The following is a 20,222-nucleotide window of genomic DNA, read 5'->3' as shown; positions in this document are numbered from 1 at the left end:
GCTGCCAAATCGCGATGAATAATGCAGTGCTTTTAGAGCATGAAATCAAGCAGCTACGTGTGGCCAATCAACGTCAAAAACGCCAGCAAGAGACAGCTAGATCCTATATTGCTACCGGGGGGATTTTAACTGCTGAAGAAGGCCAGCAGCTTGCTCAGCAAGCTGCAGAATTGCAGGCAGAGGTAGCTGACCAAGCTGATATGCAGCCTAGAAGACGTGCACCACCGCGGTGCAGCAACTGCAATATTCAAGGTTGTACTAGGGTCAGCTGCCCTAGTAAATAGGCAATTATTTTACATGTAAATAGCTTCAATTTAGGGGTGGTGTGGTGAGATAATTAGATATCTAATAATAATGGCGTTGGTGGGTGTTTCGCTCGGTGATCTGTTTCGCTCGGTGATTGATTACGTTAGTAAATCTCGCTGACTCAGCACAGGTCACCTGACCGACCTCCACCAACCTCCCTCCCGCATCCGCATCCGCATCGCATCGCATCGCATCGCATCCATCATCTCGACATTGAAGCCACCAATCGAGCCATTGAGCCATTGTTCGCGGCGTGTGCTGCAACCGCTACCGCAACCATGGCTGGCCCTAGCAAGTGTACGTATCTTCCTATATTCCAGTGTTTGTTCCGGAACGAACGAATTGAACTGCCGAACTGACGAATGCAACAAACGAATACAGCTCTGATCCTCGACCCGGCTCTTCAGAAATACTACGGTAGATAGCCACCTCCTAAATCTCCCCGATCAATCTTCCAATGATTCTGTCCCGCCCCGCCCACTCTCATGATATGACGTGATATCTGACACCGTCATCTGACCGCAGAACTCAACGCCAACCGCTACAAGTACTTCCGCTGGACGCCGCGCACCGCTTGGCTGACCTTTGTCTATGCCGCTCTGATCCCGGGGGCGCTGGGCGTGGTTGCGTACAAGTATGATGTATGTACAAGCCAACGTGCTGGACTTACTTGCACAGGATCTTTGATTAACGGTGGATGTTGCAGGGCAAATTCGACATGAGAGGCAAGAGGAGAGGCGATACGATTGTCGAGTGGTAGATACGGATACCGGATACAGATGGCTACAGATGGATAGATGGGTACATACCTGTCGTGGTTCGTTACATAGGGAATCAAATTGAGAGAGAAAGGAAAATACTGTGCGATATCGATATCGATATAGATAATAATACCCAGGATGAATGGACCATCGAGCGATTGAGCGATTGAATGGAGATGTTTTATTTTTTTCCCCCCCTTTCCCCTACCGCGAGAGATATCTTGATTGATGTTCGTAAGTCAGTCGTCTATCAGCCCAGACACAAGGGAATGAATGAATGAATATATTCGGCTGTCAGTCCAGTCTGTCTACCGTCAGGTCAGGTCAGGTCAGGTCAGGTCTGGTCTGGTCTGGCGATGTTGACCCCTTCATTCGACAGGCTGATGTGTCTCTCTTTTATTGTCCTGCGCGTTTTTTATATGCCTACGTCTATGGATATACCAGCTAGTCGGTTCAGTTTCTTTCACTTTTCCTTATCTTCTATCTATCTATCTAAGATAGGTAGGTATTAGGTAGTAGGCAGATAGGTAAATTGATTAAATCAAATCAAATCCGTTAGGTAGGTAGGTAGTAATACACAGTGCAGTGCAGTACAGTACAGTTCATTTTTTCCCCCCATTCATGCGGACCTGCTCAGCATGTGTCTGTCTTTTTGTTTTTGGACAATTCCTTTGTCTTTCCCCCCCGTATCTGGATAGTAGTACGTCCATGCAAGCAAGCAGGCAGTAGTCAAGGAAGCAGTATTGACTGGTCGGGTGCTCTGTAATGTAATGTCCCTGATGTCCACCTTCCCAGGTAGGTAGGTAGGTAGGTACCTAGTTAAGGTACTAGACGTCTTCCTGCCTGCTTGCCTGCCTGCCTTCCAGTCTTCTAGTCGATTCATTGATCCATTAATTGATTGAGTGAGATTGGCCGTCAACACATGCTGGAAATATTAATGTCTGCATCATTCAATTCCATCGATGCTTCCAGGGTAGATAGTAGATAGGAAGGTATAGATAAATAGATTAAGAGATCAGTCCTGCCCTTGCAACTGGGACAGTATGACGCTCAAGGCGTATTGTAGTATCTTTTGTTTTTCTTTTCGTTTTCTGTTGCATTGCTCGAGAGCTTGCGCATCAGATTCAGGTGTCGAGATCGTTGTCATTTCATCGTCGGACGGACGGTTTGCGTCGTTTGTTCGTTCCCCTTTGGCTTCCTTGGCTTGGTGTCGTGAGCTATGTCGAGCGTTCGTCGTTATTTGCGTGTCGTCAACTAAAATTAGATATTCTGGTTGTAACAGTGGGCCACAAATCAAGAAAAGTGCCCAGAAAGTCATAAAACTCGGCTCATCCACGTCCATTGTTGGAAGAGGTCATTTCGCATGTTAATACGGCCCCCGTCTCCTTCCCCATCCCCGATCTCCCTCAGGCAACCTCTCGCCCCTCTTCCACTCACCACTGGGGATGCCATTCCCAGGCCCCCGGCCCGACCCTCGACGACCACTGTATCCGTTCTCTCGCGACGGCCCCGGTCCCCCAAACGCTCTCATGCCTCCTCCCAGCGCAGAGCTGGGGACCGTGCCCCGTCCCGAGATAGGCGGCGCCACCGATCCGTCTTCGAGCGGAGGCAGGATTGCGCAGTCGATGTAGTCCCCGATCACGAATCGCGCGTCGGCAAGCGTCTTGTCCGCGTCGTCCTCCTGGAAGCGGCGTCTTCCCGGGGCGCCGTTCTCACGGTCGTTATTATCCTCTTCTTTCCGATCGCTCGCTCCGAGGATCACGCTGCCCATGTCCTTGCTCAGGTAGCGGCCTCGGCCATCGGCTGCGGCCCCGCGCGTGTCCGGGTAGATGAGGCGGAAACAGAGACGCGTTCCGGCAGCCGGGTCGGGCAATTGCGAGGGCAGCGCCGTGCTCAGCAGCTGAGAGAGTTCGCGCAGCGTACACGAGTGCCAGGTGTAGATCTCCAGGTGCGCGGGGAGAGGAGGCGCGTGGTTACCGGGCGAAGGGATGGGGAAGTCGGATAGGTGGTGGAAGGCATTCTGGCGATAGAAGAGCTTCAAGTGGAAGGGCGTTGTCGACTGGCGATCAATGACATTTCTCTTGTTGTCTGCCATGGTAGTAGGAGTGCTGCGACGCGGTTGACGTCTGTCGAATTGATTCCGTAGACCGGATGAATAGGGTGTGCCAGTGATGCGGTTGATCCGTTCACAGCGTTTTCCAGGGGAACATGGATGCTTTGCTTGAGCCTGATGAGTTGAAAACGACTCAAGGGTGTTGTTGTGTCTGGTTGTCTCGTGCCTTGCGGAGGAGAGCTTGCAGGGCCAGCTGTTAAGCTGGTTCCGCTCCGTACACTGACAGGCTTGCAACCTTCGACTTCAACAATCCACCCAACAGACCACACCCCGGACAACCACCTCTACCCACGCAGGATACCCATTAAACACGCAACAAATACTCTTACTGAGCGAGGAGAACATCGCTTGAGGGCTTGGATTTCGATTGGATTGGTCTACGGCTGCTGGGCAGCGCCTCACCCCACCACCATGGACTTCGCATCGCTCATGGCCAAGGAGATCTCCAAGGCCAAAGAGTCCTTCCCATCGACATCGACACAGGGCGACGGTTCGGAGAAGAAATATGTCCGTCGCGCCGAGCTGGAAGCTGCCCGGGTGGCGGCCTACCAGGAAGAGCAGGAGAGGCTGCAGCGAGAACGCGAGGAGCGCGCCGCCCAGAAACGCAAGCTGGAGGAGGAAGAGGCGGAGCGCAAACGGGAACGCGAGGAGAAGAAACGCCGTCTAGCAGAAGAGTCGAGGAAACGGCGCGAGGCTGAGGAGGAGGCCCGCGAGCGAGAACGCAGGAAGAAGCTCGGTCTGCCGGAGCTGCCTCCGCGCAGCGACAGCACCACCAGCCGGGAGGAGACGCCGGCGGCGGAGAACGAGGAGGACATGGATGAAGAGGAGGTCATCCGGAAGCTGCGCGAGATGGGCGAGCCAGCGCGGTTGTTTGGCGAGAGCCACAAGGGCCGGGTGCGGCGGTATCGCCGGCTGCTCAAGCGGTCCCAGACACCGCAGCTGTCGAAGGGACCGATCCCGACGACGTTGGAGCTGGTCCCGGAGAAGGACATGAAGGTGCCACCCAAGCCGCCCAAGGACCGCGAGGAACGCCGATACCTGTTCTGCCAACTGGCGTCGTACTTCAACATGGTGCTGGAGGAGTGGGAGCAGGCGATGGCGAAGCGCGACATGAGCGTCCAGCAAAGCTTCCAGGGGCGGCAGGCGTACAACGCCATGGTGCAGTCGCGCGAGAACATGAAGCCGCTGTTTGCCAAGTTTGAGCGAGGGGACCTGGAGGAGAATGTGCTGGAGGCGATAGTCGAGATCGTCCACTGCGCGCAGGAGCGGCGCTACGTCGATGCCAACGACGGCTATCTCCGGCTGAGTATCGGCAAGGCGTAAGTTTGCAATCGTCCCCCTTTTAGAGGCATTACTGACACTCCCCAGCGCATGGCCCATCGGTGTCACCATGGTCGGTATCCACGAACGGTCTGCCCGCGAGAAACTGCACGAGAACGACGTGAACAAGGCGCATATCATGTCCGACGAGATCACCCGCAAGTACCTGCAGAGCATCAAGCGGTGTCTTAGCTTTGCGCAGGTGCGGTGGCCGCCGGATGACCCGTTGCAGTTGATGGGATGAAGTATTCGATTCATGTTATTATTTACATTTACATTTACGTTTTGTCATGGTTAGGGTATAGCCGTGGTCGTGATTCGATAATGATATCGTGTACTATAGAATCAAAAATTCGACGAATGATGAATGACCAACATGAGCTGTCGAGGCAGAAATGTTAAACATATAAACGAAGGTCAGGAAGTCTGGAATCTACAGCATAAAGACAGAAAAACAGGATTATGCTTCTATGCACATACATGTACATACAGTACATACAAATCAAATATCCTACCATCCCTTCCCTTCCCTTCCTTTCCTTTCCTATAGTAAGTGAGCCGTTCTATGGCCACAAAGATAGCTAGCTAGACAGATAGATAAATAGACAAGCACACATGCTACATACAAGACGGAAGAAAACAAGTATCTAGTTTAGTTTAGTTTATGCGCATAAGAACCAAAAAAAAAACCTCCGCCCATGGTGTGTAGTTGTAGTATATATTATCAATATCAGACAGACGTATGAATCGAAGTCTTTTTTTGTTGGTTATCGCATCAGCAGATTGAGTATTGCTGTCCACCAGCTGCTGAGCCGTGGCTTGCTGGTCATGCTCACGGTCATTTGCGGCATAATCGTACTGTCATTATCATTATTATTGTTGCTGCTGCTGCTGCTGCGGTGGTTCTCATCAGCAGCATCATGATTATCGTCATGATTATCGTCATCGACTGCCTTTCGGCGCTCCAGCGGCTTCTTATCAGTATCATCAGTATCATCAAACTGCTGCAGCTGCACGTCATGCTGCTTGCGCTGCTGCCCATGGCCATCCACGCCGTTCAGGAACGCCTCTGGTCCTCCTGTCGGCGTGCCCGCTGGTCGTTTGGGTATTGAGGACCCGCTGCCATTGATATTGTTATTAGTATTATCACGCTTTCCGTCTTTCGACGGAATGATTAGCCTGCTCGCCGCGTACACGCACCCGCCGTACGCGAATCGCACTAGCGAGTCCCCCGTCAAGCTGCCGATGACGAAAACGTCGCGCGCAACTTCCAGATCTTCCATCACCTTGCTGCGGAGGGTCTTTCCGGTGACGGTGGGGGCCATGTCCGGGTCCATGGCAGCGTCTACGGGACTGTCTGCTCCTCCGGAACTGCCGCTCAGCACTTCAGAGCGCAGTTCCGGGTCCAGATACTGCAGAGAGCCTCTCCGCCCAACACCGTAGGCGAGCCCGCTCACGGCCCGTGTCATCGTCGTCCCGTCCTGCAGGCGGAACCTTACGGTGGCCTGCTGTCCGTCATCGTGCACCTGGACGTCCTCGACCTCCGCGTTGGGCAAGCCCTGGTACATCTCGTCCCAGCGGCGACTGTCCAGGAACGGCGTCGATGCCAGTCGTCGGGCTTTGTGCCGCTGAGAGGAGGAGGAGGAGGCGGATGACGATGAAGAAAGCGCGGCCCGCTTCATCAAGCGGTAGATCCCGGCGTACTCCGGGTAGGCTTGCTGGTGGCAGCTCCGCAGCGGCGAGGGCCGGTGATCCGGGTCCCAGCGAAAGACATGGAGGATGGGTTGGTCGTGGGGAGCGGAGATGATCGAGTCCGCCGCGGTGAAGCCGGACCCGATGACGAGCAACGGCGCGGGCGCGGAGGAGCTCCGTTGCGCGGATGAGAGGTTCGACAGCCGGGCGAGAAGCGGCGGCGGACGGATTGCATGCGAGAAGATCCCCGTGGCCAGCACGAGGTGCTTGCAGCGGATGCCGTGGGAGCGCACATAGAAGCCGCCGTCTGCCGTCCGCTCGACGCCCTGCAGCTGCACGCCGCAGCGGAACGCGTCGTCGATGCCGGCCTCGGCCGGGTAGACACGCAGATACTCGGCCAGATCGCGCCGGGTGGGACGGGTGAAGGGCTGCAGCTCACATCCCTTGGTCTTGCGGTAGTGGTCGGCGAACGAGTAGCCCGGCAGGGAGAGCATGCCGGCGTAGCTCAGCGTCTGGATGTCCCAGCTGACGCGCACCGGATCGTTCGCCCAGAGACCCCCCGGCTGCGGAGCATCGCCCAGGACGAGGTGCGGCACCGCACGGTCCGGCTCGTAGCGCCATTCGAGGTTTGTGGTCTGGCCCAGGTCGTCTGTTTCGCCCTGGGGGAGCAGCAGGGCGTCGAGGAGGACGTTGACGGGGAGGGCCTGGGTCGAGTACGACAGGCGCGAGGCGGCGAAGTGATGGGTCAGCGCATCGAGGTCGGGACGCAGCAGGCAGGGCGCGTCCTGCAACTTGGCGTGCAGCAGATGATCGGGATGGGGAGGATTGGCGGCGTAGAAGGGGATGTGGCCGTGGAGGATGTAGGACAGGATCATGGCAGAGGGGCCATTGCCTGCATGAAGAATAGAGCGTTAGCAACCAGATTGCTCCCATTGGAACGGGATGGCGACAGTACCGATGATGATGGTGTCAGTCTCGGTGTCCGCGGCGGACAGCGGCGGAGACATGATGGATGCCCGCAGCGCGGCATGCGGGGAGGAAAAAAAAAATTCCCCTCGATAAGAGGCGGCGGTGGTCGATAAGAGCAGGAGGTCAGAATGACTGCTGAGCTGCAGCTGGCAAAGAACAATGCCTGCTCTGGCGAGAGAGAGAGAGCAGAAGCGAAGAGAAGGCCGGATCCGAGCCTGGCCCAGGCACGGTCGCGCCGCCTCATTCGGCCGCGGACAGCGTCGTGATGCCGGCGGAGGACGACAGGGCGGGGAGAATTATTAATATGAAGCTTAAGTGCTGGTTCGATCCAGTTAGTTGAGCATCGCCGAATTAGTCAGACGGTGGAGTTGGCCCTAATTTTACGGGATTAGTTTGATGCTGAAGCAGGCTGGCGAGACTGCAACTGCAGCGAGCAGGACTGCTTCAAAGAAAAGAAACCATAAGCTAATCGCTGATCGCAGTCGGCATCTACGGCAATCGTCATTGCAGGCATCCAGAGTTGCAGTTCTTGATGCCGCATCATGCAGACGTCAGGCATGCCAGCCCCGCATTCAGCATGCTCGACAGACACGAATACGAGATGTCGATGCGGAGGGCTGAGGACGACAGCTCCTGGCAACAGTCAGTACGCCCTCAGCCAGTCCAATTCCGTCCAATGCCTTGCAAACGACCATCGCATGTCTTGTCTGCATTGAACAGGAATAATGACAAACAATCCATGACGATGACTCGTGACGATAAGATTGGGGCTCCGCGCACGTGGCTAGGGTTAGACCTGTTAGGGTTTAGGGCGCGGCGGGTCAGTCGCCGCCGGGGAGATGCCATGTCGATGTCTTTGATGATCGAGCATCACGACTTCCCTTCGAAGACTGCCACCAGTCGACACGCGCTGTCCACCAAATGAAGCCATCTGCTTGATTGCTATCTCTGCTTGAACGGACGCCGCTCCGCCATGCGCCCGTCGGTTGCCAACTGACAGCCGTCATGTATCATCTTGCAAAGTCGCTCTATCTCTATGCCACCAGCAAGGAGGGTGCGTATACTTCCTTTTTACTTCTTATTCCGTATTGCTTCGCACTGTTGTCTATTCTGTACCCCGTGCCAGAGTGTTATATTCTTCTCCTCTGTATAACTAGAACTCCTGCTGACCAAGCTGTCCCAGAATACTCCGTCCTCCTCCTCGGCCTCGACAACGCCGGAAAGACGACCCTCCTCTCCCAGATCAAGGCGCTCTACCTGCCTCCCTCCGACGGCGCCCCAGCCCCGAACCCGGGCCGCACCGTGCCCACCGTCGGCCAGAACGTCGCCACCATCCCGCTGCCGGACATGTACCTGAAGATCTGGGACGTCGGCGGCCAGACCTCCATGCGCGGCCTGTGGCAGAGCTACTACGCGAGCTGTCACGCCATCATCTTCGTGGTCGACAGCACGGACGTCGGCGACGGGCTCGACGACGACTTCGCGGGGACCGGTTCCGGTTCTAACCGCGGCCGCCTGGACGAGTGTCGGCAGGTGCTCGAGTCGGTGCTGCAGAACGCCGACACGGCCGGGGTGCCGATCCTGGTGCTGGCCAACAAGCAGGACCGCGAGGACTGCGTCGAGGTGGTGCGGATCAAGGAGGGGTTTGTGCGGCAGGTCTTCGAGGGCGAGAAGGGCGGCGGCGTGCGCGACAGTCGGGTTTTGCCTGTCAGCGCGCTGCTGGGGACCGGCGTGCGCGAAGCGGTCGAATGGGTGCAGAGTCGAGTTAAATGGAACAAGGAGGGCCGGCCCCCAGTGATGCGATAGACTTGGCGATAGACTTGTTGAAATGCTCTTTTCTGTTCTGTTCTGTTCTTTTCTTTTCTTTTTTTTTTTCGGGCTTGCAGAGATGTTTGTTCTTATGATGATACCAGAGATACCAATTTTCCTCTTCCTGTTCGGATGAGACTGCATGTAATATACTAACAGAATTCATTATCTATTATACTATATCTACTCGATATAGGTCAATAAATATACAAATACCTAGCAGGAAATTGCACTGTGTACCACCTGAGAAAAAAGAAACAAAAATTAAAAGAAAGAAAGAAAATTCCCAGAACCATAAATCAACTATCGACAGACAATATCTGGTTGGTTACCTTAGCTGAGTCTGTCTGTCCGAAGGCAACGTCGGTCAGTTTGACGTCACGGCAAACACTACTCCCTCTTCACCACCGAAGCTGCTATCGCCTTCTCTGTAACGAACGACAGGGACATGTGATGAACAGAAGTGCCCTTGTTCGTCAGTTAGTTACTACTGGTCGTTTCTGACTGGAGGCAAGCAAGCTGTCTATCTTCGATCAGATAGAGCTCAGACAGACGGAGCTTTTGAGATACCCTCTGAATCCTTTATACTTCATCCTTCTTCTATACTGCATTGAACCATATATATAGATCATCATGTCACAAACCAGCAACATCGACTCCCTCAACAACAAACAGGGCCCGTTCAAGCCCTCTATCGCCCCTACCGGGCCAATGATGGACCAGGGGGTAAGTGCGAAGCAAGCTTTCCCCCCCTCCCCCTAGGATTACTTTTTCTGTCCCACGACATACTCGCTGACCGCGACTGCTCCTGCAACCGCAGCACCAACTCGGCAGCAAAAAGTCGAGCAACGACCGCGTCCCTGAATTCCACACGCAGATCCTCCCTGCAGGCTCCGCGCCCGCTAGCAGCACATACCAGCCCAACCCGATCCACGAGATCCCGTCGCAGGCGAACAACGACAACGTCCTGCGCAGCCACGGCAAGGAGAGCAAGTACACCAAGGCGGAGGACACGTTCCCGGGCGCCACGTCGGGCGACGTCCACCGGAGCATGGGCAAGCCGCTCGTCAGCGAGACCAGCGGCGAGCAGCGCCATGACGGCTCGCACGGCCGGAAGAAGCAGACTTCCGGCTACGAGACTGTCGGTATGGCCGGCAAGCCTAGCCATTCTGACCAGTCTATCGGTGACAAGCAGCTCGTTGACGAGCGGCATCTCAAGGACCAGCGCGGCATCGACCGTGAGGAGGCCCAGGGAGGACAGCGTGGTGATAAGGGCACGCTCACGGCTTCTGAGTTGCGGCCTGAGCCGGCTGAGATGGTGTCCAAAGAGGCTCCTAGGAGCCCGTAGATGGTGAATTCTAAATTCAACGCTGTATTTCTTCGTCTTCTTATCCTTCTTCAGGGGCGTTGTTTAGCCTGTGCTGCCTTGTACCATACTGACTGACACAAAAGAGATGGATTTGGAATGAAACGGAATGGATTGATTTCGATCGATCAACATTAACTATTGCATGAAACGAATCCATCGGGGGATAGGTGGGGTATCATGGAAATATCCTGTACTGTACATCAATAGACACTCAAAACAGAAAAACAATACAAACTGGAAAGTCACTCGTCAGATAACTTATGAGCTGGCCCGCACACGGTCTCGTGAGTTTCGTGTCGTGTTCTCTGCAGCATCGGGATGCGGGACTGGCTTCTTGGGCCAGCTCCGGGCGATGTCGATGTTGGCGCGCGGCCACCACATCTCCAGAAACACATACAACAAGTAGTCGATCACCACACACAAGCAGAACAGCTTCCCCGCCCAGATGCCGCATCCGTAGTATCGTTTCAGCCGGTCGATCAGCGCAAAACTGCGCGTCCGTCCCCGGCCCGCGTCCCATCCGGCCCCTGGATAATGCCCGTAGAACTCCTGCTCGCTGATGGCGCCGGAAATCCCATGATACACTCGCTCTGTCCGCCGCGCCACGTCCGTCCACGAGTACATCATCTTCACTTGGTCGTGGAACCGCTCCGTGCGCACCTTGTTGGACCGCAGCGCCGCAATTGCTTTCCCCGTCGCCTGCACGAGATCGTCCTCCTCGGGCTTCGCAAAGGTCGTCATGTGCTGGGGCAGCACCTCGGGAATGCCGCCCACACGCGTGCAGACCACGTACAGCCCGCAGCTGGCGGCCTCAACGAGCACCGTGCCAAACGCTTCCGTCAGACTCGGGTGCAGATAAATGTGACCCCGAACCATCACATCGCGCACCTCCTCGTGCCGCACGGGGCCCAGCATCTCGACCTTGTCCTGCAGCACGTTCCGTTCCAGCATCTGCTCCAGGTCAATTGCCTTGGGACCGGAGCCCGCGATGATGAACCGCACATTTGGATGAGCCGCTAATATTCGGGGGATGGCTGCAATGAGCAGGTCAGTTCCTTTGTTGTAGAACAGCCGCGAGATCACCACAATGGTGATGGTGTCGTTGGGGCCGATGACTCGCGGCGCCGGTCGCTCTGAGCTGCCGTCCGACGGGTACGACAGGGGCCGGAAGTTTTCAGCCACCACGGCGTTGGGGATGACGGACACCATTAGCGGATCGAGAGACGCTCGCAGCACCGTATTCTCCTTGCTGCACACAATCAGTGACCGAATTCGACCGCATCGACTCCTTTCACCTACCAAGTATGACTGACACAGATGACATGGTCCACATCACTGAGGGTAAACTTGAGCAGCTTGTTCGTCAAGATGGAACCTGCATCGGCAAAGCCGAACAGCGAATGGTCCGTAAACACGGTGCGCAGCCCCATGGTGCGCGCATGCAGAATCGCCTCATGGCAGAAACTGCTCAGACTGGCGTGGCCATGCACGATCTGGATCTGCTCGCGGATGACAATGTTGCGGAAGATGGGGAAGAAGGAGAAGACGGTGGGCATGGTCGATTCCCGGTAGATGACGAAGAACGGGACATGGTAGACCTTGAGTCCGTTGGTGAGGTAGCGGACCCCGGTGCGGCCCTTGTACGCATGGGTGATGATGATAACCTTGTGGCCGCGATCGATGAGTTTAGTCGACAGCTGGTAGATATGACTCTCAACCCCACCTGGCTGGGGGAAGAAGAAGTCACTGACCATGCTGCGTGCTGTCAGTCGAGGGGTCGCTCGGGGGGAGGTCCATCACTTACGCAATGTTGTACGGCATGGTGGCAGGCAGGGCTGTCCAGACGCGCTCGGACAGAGCGAGTCAGGAGCAGCATTCACTCATCCATGTCAGCGGAGCAACAAGAAGGGGAATGCCGGGCTATTGTCTGAATGAGAGTCCAGGAGCACCGCGAGATACGATGATTGCTGGCAGTGAATTAATTGATCGCCGTTGTTGGCCCAATGCAGGCGGCAGCGAAGGCGGTGTGGATTCTGCCGGACGAACTGCCGCGATCAATGGATTTTTATTTTATTGTCCCGCCAAAGAGCGACGACAGTGACGGCGAGCAAAATATTCATTCACTGCACGCGAATCCTCGAGCAAAGAAGAAAGATTGCCAGGGGTGTGGTATAAAAGGCAGTCTCGGCCAGAAGAGCCCTCTTTCCCTTCTCCTCATCCTCCTTTCCATCCTTTTCCGTCGACATAGTATCTTTGCATTCTTTCTTTCGTCTTCTCGATCTTCCCCTGCCTGGTTGCATGGGGCCCCGTCAGGAAAGATGCCTCCCAAAGGTTTCTTCTCGCGATTTCTCCCTGGCTCAAAGAGAGCATCCGAACCATCCCAGCCAGCGGGAACTCCAGGCAGGAAGCGAGATCGCGATGCCTCCTCACCGCCAGCTGCCTCGCAGCCAACCCCGAAGAAGCAGAAAGCGGCCTCGAGTCCTCATGCGTCCGATAACAAAGAGCTCGTCCGTGAAAAAGACTCGCACCGTGTCGAGCAACCCAGCGTCGTCGCCGAGAACGGTGTTCAGCAAACCCAAGACGGGAAGAAGAGTGCTGTCTCGGCGGATGGCAGCGAGACAAAACCAGAATCGACTCCTCGGACTAAGTCGCGTGGCTCAAAGAAGGAAAAGAAACTCATCATGCCGGATCTCGGAGTCGCTTCTGAACCGGTTCAAGCTGCTGCAGATCTGAAGAAGACGACGGAGCAGAAGCCCGAAGACAGCAATCAGACCGACCTGCTGGACGGGAAGGCCAACAGCTCGAAGGAATCCAAGAAACGCAAGAGGAAGCCGGAAGAAGAGGAGGAAAGTGAAGATTCTCTGAGTCAATCGATTACCAAGCATTCTAAGATTCGCTCGAGATTCGAAAAATCGAAAGCGATAAAGGAAGCCCTTGCTAAAGTGGGGAAAGAGGCAGAGACAAAGTCAGACGAAAAGATTAAAGATATTGGGGAACCAGTTGTCGCAGAAGGCCTTGAACCTCTTCCGCAGCCAGCTCCGGCCCCTGACACTGGGGAGAAGCCTACGTACTCATCTCTGCCCGCGTGGCTTTCCAACCCTATCAAGGCGTCTGTTGACAAGCGAGCCAAGTTTTCCGATTTGGGGATTGACGACAAGTTGGTCGGCATCCTCAAGGACCACGGATACGAGGAAGCATTTGCAGTGCAGACGACAGTCATTCCGCTTCTGCTGCAGACTCCGAACAGCCATCCGGGAGACCTGTGTATCTCTGCGGCGACTGGGTCAGGAAAGACGCTCGCTTACGTGCTACCTCTGGTGCAAGCGCTCGAGGCGACTCCAGCTCCGGTGCTGCGAGGTGTCATCGTCGTGCCCACCAGAGAGCTAGTCAAGCAGGCCCGGGAAGCCTGCGAGTTGTGCGCTATCGGTTCCGGGCTGCGGATTGGCACAGCGGTGGGCAATGTGGCTATCAAGGACGAACAACGCATGCTGATGCGAGTCGACTCGATTTACGACCCGGAAGCGTTTAGAGCGCGGGAGGAGCGGGCTATGACGGCCAAGGACTGGACCGAATTCAACCTCAGCGACTACATGACTGAAGCGGAGACGGTGGATGGGTCGTTGCACGGATACGTGAACAGGCCAGAACCGAATGTGGATATTCTAATCTGCACTCCGGGCCGTCTTGTCGACCACATTCGCTATACCAAGGGCTTTACGTTACGCCACGTGGAATGGCTGGTCGCAGACGAAGCGGATCGCCTTCTGAACGAGAGCTTCCAGGAATGGGTGGACGTGGTGATGAAATCGCTGGACGAGAGGAAGACTCTCCTAGCGGATGGATCAGCGAGCAAATTCCTTGCCGATTTGAATCTCCCGCTGGAGAAAAAGGAGCCGAGAAAGGTGGTGCTGAGCGCGACGCTGACGACCGATCTATCGAAATTGAACTCGCTGCGCCTCGTGAACCCGAAGCTGGTGGTGATCGGTGCGCCAAAGGTCGAGAAGAAGGAAGATCCAAATGAGCTGATTAAGGACACGGAGACCACGTTCACGCTGCCATCGACATTGAAGGAGTATAGTGTTTCCGTGGGCGACGGGTCCGAGAAGCCGCTGTATCTGCTGCAGCTGTTGCTGCATCATATCAAAGTGGAGACTGGCGAAAACGAAAACGCTGGAAAGGCTCGCGCGCAGTCAGAGAGTTCGTCTGATGACGAATCCAGTTCTGTGTCGTCCGATGAGGACTCGACTTCTGATTCCGACGGTGACTCGTCTTCTTCGTCGTCTTCGTCGTCGTCTTACTCAGAATCAGAATCCGACTTCGACTCCGAATCTGAGTCTGAGTCTGAATCTGACTCCTCATCTGACGAGTCCAGCGATTCTTCCAGCGATTCCTCCAGCGATTCCGATTCCTGGTCTATGTCGAGCGTCTCTGAAGATGAAGACAGTAGCAACAACAAATCCCCACGCACCACCGTCCTAGTGTTCACCAAATCCTCCGAAGCAGCAGCACGGCTCTCGCGGTTGCTCTGTCTAATGCACCCGCCTCTTGACTCCCAAATCGGGACGATCCTGAAATCGAACAAATCGTCCGCCTCGCGCCGCACGCTGCGCGCCTACCGCGCGGGATGGATCTCGATCATCGTCGCGACGGACCGCGCCGCGCGAGGTCTCGACCTACCGAACCTGACGCACGTCGTGAATTACGACATGCCGACCAGTGTCACTACGTACGTGCACCGCGTGGGGCGGACGGCGCGGGCTGGCAAGCACGGGACGGCATGGACGCTGGTCGCGCACCGCGAGGGGCGATGGTTCTCGCGGGAGATCGTCAAGGGGTCCGAGGGGAAGATTGTACGTGATGGTGCGGTTGAGAAGGTCCATGTCAAGCTGGACCAAGACGGCGACCAAGAGCGTCTGGAGCAGCTGAGAGGGGACTATGAAGCTGCGTTGGAGGAGTTGGCGATCGAAGTGAAGACGGACGGTAGGGCGCAGAAGAAGGAGAAGGAAAAGCAGAAGCAGAAGCAGAAGCAGAAGAAGAAGTAGGCTGGCCTGGTCTGGCCTGACCTAGACTATGCTATTCTCTGCCTGTGCCTATGGCCCGGATAGAGGAGCATCGATCATCGACCGATTCTACGCACTGACTACAGTACAGTACCTAATCTTGTGGACGAGCATGTATTCATGATGTATCTATGTAATGTTTGCATGTATGTATGTACCATAGAACACAATACAGCATAGCAGTAGTCAGCTGCTAGGTAGCTAGCATGCGAAGCGAAGACTATTGCTGTTTGCAACTGGAATGGTTGTATCAGACATTGCCCTTGTAAGTATACACATATTGGTCCAGTGTGTTGGACTATGAACCTCGATTAGGGCTGGTATCATCGACGATGATAACTTTAATTTATATATATTGTCAAATTTACATGACATGACGGAGACCATTCTCCTGTTGGAAAGCGATCCTAACTAACTAACCTGTTCACGTCCCATCATAAAAAAGGCCTTTATTTGATATGAGGCTGGTGTTCATTCATTCGCCTTGCACATACTTCCTCATGACGCCCTTAGTAGAAAGTAATATTAATAGATATTAGTTAACTTATAAGGCTAACTAGTTATAGATGATTATCTAAGACTACAGTAGTAGGAAGAAAGGTATTAGGAGAGAATTCCTAACCTCATAAATAAATTATAAGTAGTATTGTCTGAATTAGCTTATCCTAAAAGAGATGGAGGTTATAATATATATGTGAGTAAACAGTTTTTTTTTTAACTATGTCGTCACTACAACTATGTCGTCACTATTACTGTTCTTTTACAGAGGACACCGGTGATTATCTAACTAACTGCTTGAAGAGTAGATATGTACAGATGTCAAATGAATATGAGAGTGTGTAACTGTATTTATTGGCCAATGAGACTTTAAATAAGTAAGTATATTTCACAAGTTCAAAGAACTTCAGCAAAGCCCAAATTTAACCAGTCCCTCGACTGCATCTCATCCCATTCCTGTAGCAATGCCGCACGGTGGAAGCTTTTGGATTAAGTCTTCTTGTCTTCTGGTATGAAGGTATCCAGGCTATGAACGTAGCAGACCTTGCAAACATGATGTGCATCTTATATAAAATGATCCAAGATACGTACGTACCAAGGTGATTACAACAAATACATAAAGGAAACTCCATCCAGGCAAGGTTCTCATCCAGCAGGTGTGTTCATACGAATATTCGATCGATTATCGCCCCGGAGCCACTTGAAACTCTTCCGCGGCGTCATGTCCATAGTGAGAATTGGGACCATACTGCCTCTCAAGTTCATACAACGGCCTCGTATCCCGGCAATATCTTGTCTCAACGCCGCCATCGATGATCTTCACAAAAGTGCCATCATCTCGCGGTCCAGGCTGGAGCGTGACTCTCTCCAGCGTTCCATCGGCGAAGCACATGATTGACTGGATGGTTAGCATTAGCAATGTATTTATCCATTCTGACAGTCCTGGGAAGCACTCACTGAACGTAAATAATCAAAACAATGCGGCCAGTGGGCATCGTCGCGCCAGTCGACGCCAATGTCGATCCCTTCGCGCGCTTGCTGCAGGGCCAGACGCATTTTGGCCAGACAGTGCAGTTGATGGAACCTGTGCAGTTAGTCGTCAGTCGTCAGAAATGTTTTAATTTCTTGACTACAGGTCGAGAAACGTACATGCTGATACTCATCAACGTGCCGTTTTCTTCGCCATCCTCGGACGGCACGCGAATGTTGCCCGTCGCCATGAGAACGTGCTCCCGCCACAGATAATCCGCCTCGTGGTCCAGCGTCATGTATCGCAGGTCACGGTAGTACTTTGTCTCGATCAGGTTCTCCTTCTTCCACGTCTCGACGGGATGGGGGTAATTCTCGAGAGGAGACGTCGTGCGGCACGAGGCAAGGATCTCTGGTTTGGGGTTGTTTCTGTGGATGACGGTGCTGAGCAGCAGGAGGAGACTGCACACGGTCATGATGAGTGACCAGACTTTCCAGATTGGACTGTCGTTGGCGGGCCATTGCGGCCTGCACTTTCGGTGCTGCTTCAGCTGGAATCGTTGCTCTTCGTTGCCAGTCAAGGGAGAATCTTCGAGGTCGGAGACGGACGTGCGCGATGCGTTGCCATCGGCAATATCTTTCCCTGTGTCGTAGGGCATGAGGTTGCGATAGATCAAGGACTGGTATAGAGAATTCAGTGTCGAGAACGAGGTGAAGCGCTGAAGAGCATACTTCAAGGCAAGTGACTTCACTTGGACGAAGGCAATGAATCTGGGCGAGGGTCTACTCCCCGTCCCAATGTCGACAGGACAGCGAGCTGCAATGTAACCCAGCGTCTTTGTCTTTCTATACCGTCTTATTGCGATATTGCTGTCCGTGCGAGCTTCATGCATCTGCATCCGGCCCAGAGAAGCTTCCATCGTCGTGACAAAACCAAAAAAAACAGTACGAGTGCTCCTCTCGAGACGATTATTGGATCTCTTTTCGCTATCAGCCAAGATCCATCCCGTCCGGCATGGCGTACTTTTAGCTGAAGAAAGCAGAGCAAGCGTGAAGACAACGCACGCATGAAGATGACTCGAAAATGCGACAAGAGCGACGAATTATATCGAGATGCTATAGTACTTTTCTGTTGGTTACACACTCCAATTACATGGAGGTTTGTTAGATTGATCAATATCCTCAGCCCGGCTCATACGTCACTCGGTCGATACCCTCTCTCCTCTGCGGGGTAAGTTCAGCTGAAAAGTATCAATGCCACGACCCATGCCACGTGTGAGGCGAGTCAAATCGAGCCAAGCAATCTCTGCACGCATGTTCTTTGCTTGTTTCGCCATGTCAGATTATAGCGCATGGCGAGCTTATCGGGATCATCGCGCCATTGCAGACGATCACCTCTCGCAATTCGATCCGACACGCTGCTGCTGCAAGCCAGTCTAGATAAGCCGGAACGCCTAACGGTCTAGGCTTGAGTCTCTTCTTCCGTCTCTACTTCTTTAGTTGTATTTTTTTTGTCGCTCGTTACACGGCCGGTTATTCACCGCCGATCACATGCTAACCCTAAAAGCCCTAATGAGGCCGACTTGGATGATGCGTCTACCCCGGTGGATAGAACTCTTCTGGTGTATTTGCGCGATATTCCGCTAGAATGATGATCCAATGGGAAGAGACGGGTAGTGAAGGTCGATTGAGTGCGTGAGATGGTATTGCGATGGTGAAACATTGAATGGGATGTGATATCGTGACGGTTTCTTTGTGGTAACGTTCTATGGAACAGAGTCCTCTCGAGATGAAACTACGTTGAAATAAGGTAGAGAAAGATTGAATATATTTCCTACCGTGATCAATATACGAACTATTGGTAGATGATGTCTTCAGCTTGGTATACATATCGGGCTAAGATGAAATCTTCCCACTGAGATAGACAAGTCCGTGATCAAAATCGAGAACTACCAGCTCAATATTCCTAATCCGGCCCATCAAAAACAACACCATGTTTCCAAGGCCCTCTCCGCTCTCCCGCCACCAGCCCATCGTATCCCCCATCGCAATACCCGAAATGGGCCCCAAGCGGAAACGTATCCTTGTCCACGTCCGGCGGCGTGTCGCGGTAGCAGGCCGAATGGTCCGTGGCAAACTGCCGCAGCGTGTCCCAGTCCTGGCACTTGCGGTACTGCTCGTCGCCCGCCGTGTCGTCGCCAAACAGGTACAGCGGCGTGTTGTCCGCCTTGCACATCACGTATTGCCGCAGCATGTCGATGCAGTGGCCCGCATGCGGGGGTCGGAAGGTGTATTTCTCTGCGCGATGGATGGCTTCCCAGAAAGTTTTGCGGATGATTGTCTTGAATGTATTAGCTAGCTGGCGAAGAAAAGGCTGCATTATTTGAATGCTCACCACGCAGTGCAGCAGATGGTACGCTTCCAGAAGATAGACGTTCTTGCTGTCGTCGCTCGGCAGGTGCATGCTGTCAGGCCAATGCTGGGACTTGGCCCACTCGCGGTCGATGGCGATGAAGCCGTGAGCAGGGTTGATGGCGTCCCAGAGGGCGTCTGTCTCGGTGAAGTTCTTGTCGCTGTACTCGGTCCACCAGTTGAGCCGCATCCATTTGGTGGGGAGCGTGTCGACGCGAGCTATATACCATCAGCATTTCTGTCAGGAAAAGAAATAAAAGGTGAGAAAAACCCCATGAGTCAGGCGTATACACCGGATCCACCGCATCGACCTTCGAGGCAAGATGTCTCGTCACGAGAAGAGCAACCAGGGTGGTGGCATTGGTGGATAGCAGCAGGAGGATCACAAACGCCCTCCAGAACCGGCCTGATTTCTTCGTCGACGGCCTCACGAAGAGAGCTTTCTCGTCGCCGTCGCCCTCGTCACTCGGCCAGGAGGCTCCGTCGCGAAGAGCGGTGTACACCGTTCTGTCTCGTTCTACGTAGGGGAACTTTTTTGAGCCGAAACTAAGGCCGAACATGTTGACAGGAGTATGAGAATGAGATACAGATTGAAGAGAAAGAAGAAAGGAAGGTGAAAATCGCAAGTCCGTCGAAGAAGACGAGACGTGCGGACGGTAAATGTGAACTTCCTGGTGTTGCATTCGGTCAGAAAGGAAGGGAATGCCATGACGTTCGCTTCTTAGCTGCACATGTTAGCGTGCTCGAAAACAGGAAGCATGGAGTCGACAATCGAGCACGGCTTGAACACGGAGATAGTCAGGTAGCATCATTCCTGACAGTTGCTGCGGAGTGATGGTGTAGGACAAGCTAGCCTCTATACCCCTGTGCTGCATAAAGTGGTCTTAGTACCAATAAGGATGCGAATATGAAAACGTGGATTGTTGGAGTCGCACGAGGATCTG

The 20,222-nt window shown here is 53.9% G+C and overlaps 10 protein-coding genes across 10 annotated transcripts; 5 read left to right on the top strand and 5 right to left on the bottom strand.

Annotated features, from left to right (window-relative positions):
• Positions 1-308: 308 nt before the first annotated feature.
• On the top strand, positions 309-1,237 carry T310_7881 (uncharacterized protein; the record flags this gene model as incomplete). Its single annotated transcript, XM_013469340.1, has 5 exons — positions 309-328; positions 437-603; positions 688-723; positions 832-947; positions 1,205-1,237. Coding segments are annotated over 5 exons (372 nt in total), but the record flags the coding sequence as incomplete, so codon positions are not given.
• A 745-nt stretch (positions 1,238-1,982) lies between these two features.
• T310_7880 (uncharacterized protein) lies at positions 1,983-3,162 on the bottom strand (the record flags this gene model as incomplete). Its single annotated transcript, XM_013469339.1, has 2 exons — positions 1,983-2,008; positions 2,505-3,162. The coding sequence occupies 2 exons, from the start codon at positions 3,160-3,162 to the stop codon at positions 1,983-1,985; spliced, it is 684 nt and encodes a 227-aa protein (XP_013324793.1).
• Positions 3,163-3,591: 429 nt separating this feature from the next.
• Positions 3,592-5,156, top strand: T310_7879 (mRNA splicing factor (Prp18); the record flags this gene model as incomplete). Its single annotated transcript, XM_013469338.1, has 4 exons — positions 3,592-4,499; positions 4,549-4,702; positions 4,993-5,049; positions 5,106-5,156. 4 exons carry the CDS (start codon positions 3,592-3,594, stop codon positions 5,154-5,156), a joined length of 1,170 nt encoding a protein of 389 aa, XP_013324792.1.
• Positions 5,157-5,267: 111 nt separating this feature from the next.
• T310_7878 (uncharacterized protein) lies at positions 5,268-7,199 on the bottom strand (the record flags this gene model as incomplete). The annotated part of the gene is made up of 2 exons (XM_013469337.1): positions 5,268-7,084; positions 7,148-7,199. The coding sequence occupies 2 exons, from the start codon at positions 7,197-7,199 to the stop codon at positions 5,268-5,270; spliced, it is 1,869 nt and encodes a 622-aa protein (XP_013324791.1).
• A 967-nt stretch (positions 7,200-8,166) lies between these two features.
• Positions 8,167-8,967, top strand: T310_7877 (ADP-ribosylation factor family protein; the record flags this gene model as incomplete). Its single annotated transcript, XM_013469336.1, has 2 exons — positions 8,167-8,215; positions 8,345-8,967. 2 exons carry the CDS (start codon positions 8,167-8,169, stop codon positions 8,965-8,967), a joined length of 672 nt encoding a protein of 223 aa, XP_013324790.1.
• A 717-nt stretch (positions 8,968-9,684) lies between these two features.
• On the top strand, positions 9,685-10,318 carry T310_7876 (uncharacterized protein; the record flags this gene model as incomplete). The annotated part of the gene is made up of 2 exons (XM_013469335.1): positions 9,685-9,696; positions 9,791-10,318. The coding sequence occupies 2 exons, from the start codon at positions 9,685-9,687 to the stop codon at positions 10,316-10,318; spliced, it is 540 nt and encodes a 179-aa protein (XP_013324789.1).
• Positions 10,319-10,474: 156 nt separating this feature from the next.
• Positions 10,475-12,160, bottom strand: T310_7875 (Phosphatidylinositol N-acetylglucosaminyltransferase; the record flags this gene model as incomplete). The annotated part of the gene is made up of 4 exons (XM_013469334.1): positions 10,475-10,532; positions 10,737-11,588; positions 11,639-12,094; positions 12,144-12,160. 4 exons carry the CDS (start codon positions 12,158-12,160, stop codon positions 10,475-10,477), a joined length of 1,383 nt encoding a protein of 460 aa, XP_013324788.1.
• A 497-nt stretch (positions 12,161-12,657) lies between these two features.
• Positions 12,658-15,988, top strand: T310_7874 (DEAD/DEAH box helicase; the record flags this gene model as incomplete). The annotated part of the gene is made up of 5 exons (XM_013469333.1): positions 12,658-13,281; positions 13,372-15,377; positions 15,486-15,545; positions 15,654-15,664; positions 15,966-15,988. 5 exons carry the CDS (start codon positions 12,658-12,660, stop codon positions 15,986-15,988), a joined length of 2,724 nt encoding a protein of 907 aa, XP_013324787.1.
• Positions 15,989-16,579: 591 nt separating this feature from the next.
• On the bottom strand, positions 16,580-17,525 carry T310_7873 (uncharacterized protein; the record flags this gene model as incomplete). The annotated part of the gene is made up of 3 exons (XM_013469332.1): positions 16,580-16,795; positions 16,855-16,981; positions 17,047-17,525. The coding sequence occupies 3 exons, from the start codon at positions 17,523-17,525 to the stop codon at positions 16,580-16,582; spliced, it is 822 nt and encodes a 273-aa protein (XP_013324786.1).
• A 1,307-nt stretch (positions 17,526-18,832) lies between these two features.
• On the bottom strand, positions 18,833-19,838 carry T310_7872 (uncharacterized protein; the record flags this gene model as incomplete). Its single annotated transcript, XM_013469331.1, has 3 exons — positions 18,833-19,207; positions 19,262-19,497; positions 19,550-19,838. 3 exons carry the CDS (start codon positions 19,836-19,838, stop codon positions 18,833-18,835), a joined length of 900 nt encoding a protein of 299 aa, XP_013324785.1.
• Positions 19,839-20,222: the final 384 nt, after the last annotated feature.

This window comes from Rasamsonia emersonii (assembly GCF_000968595.1).
Source record: "Rasamsonia emersonii CBS 393.64 chromosome Unknown ctg1118621760603, whole genome shotgun sequence".
In the NCBI taxonomy this organism is placed as follows: domain Eukaryota; kingdom Fungi; phylum Ascomycota; class Eurotiomycetes; order Eurotiales; family Trichocomaceae; genus Rasamsonia; species Rasamsonia emersonii.
This window is presented reverse-complemented; position numbering and strand designations above follow the sequence as displayed.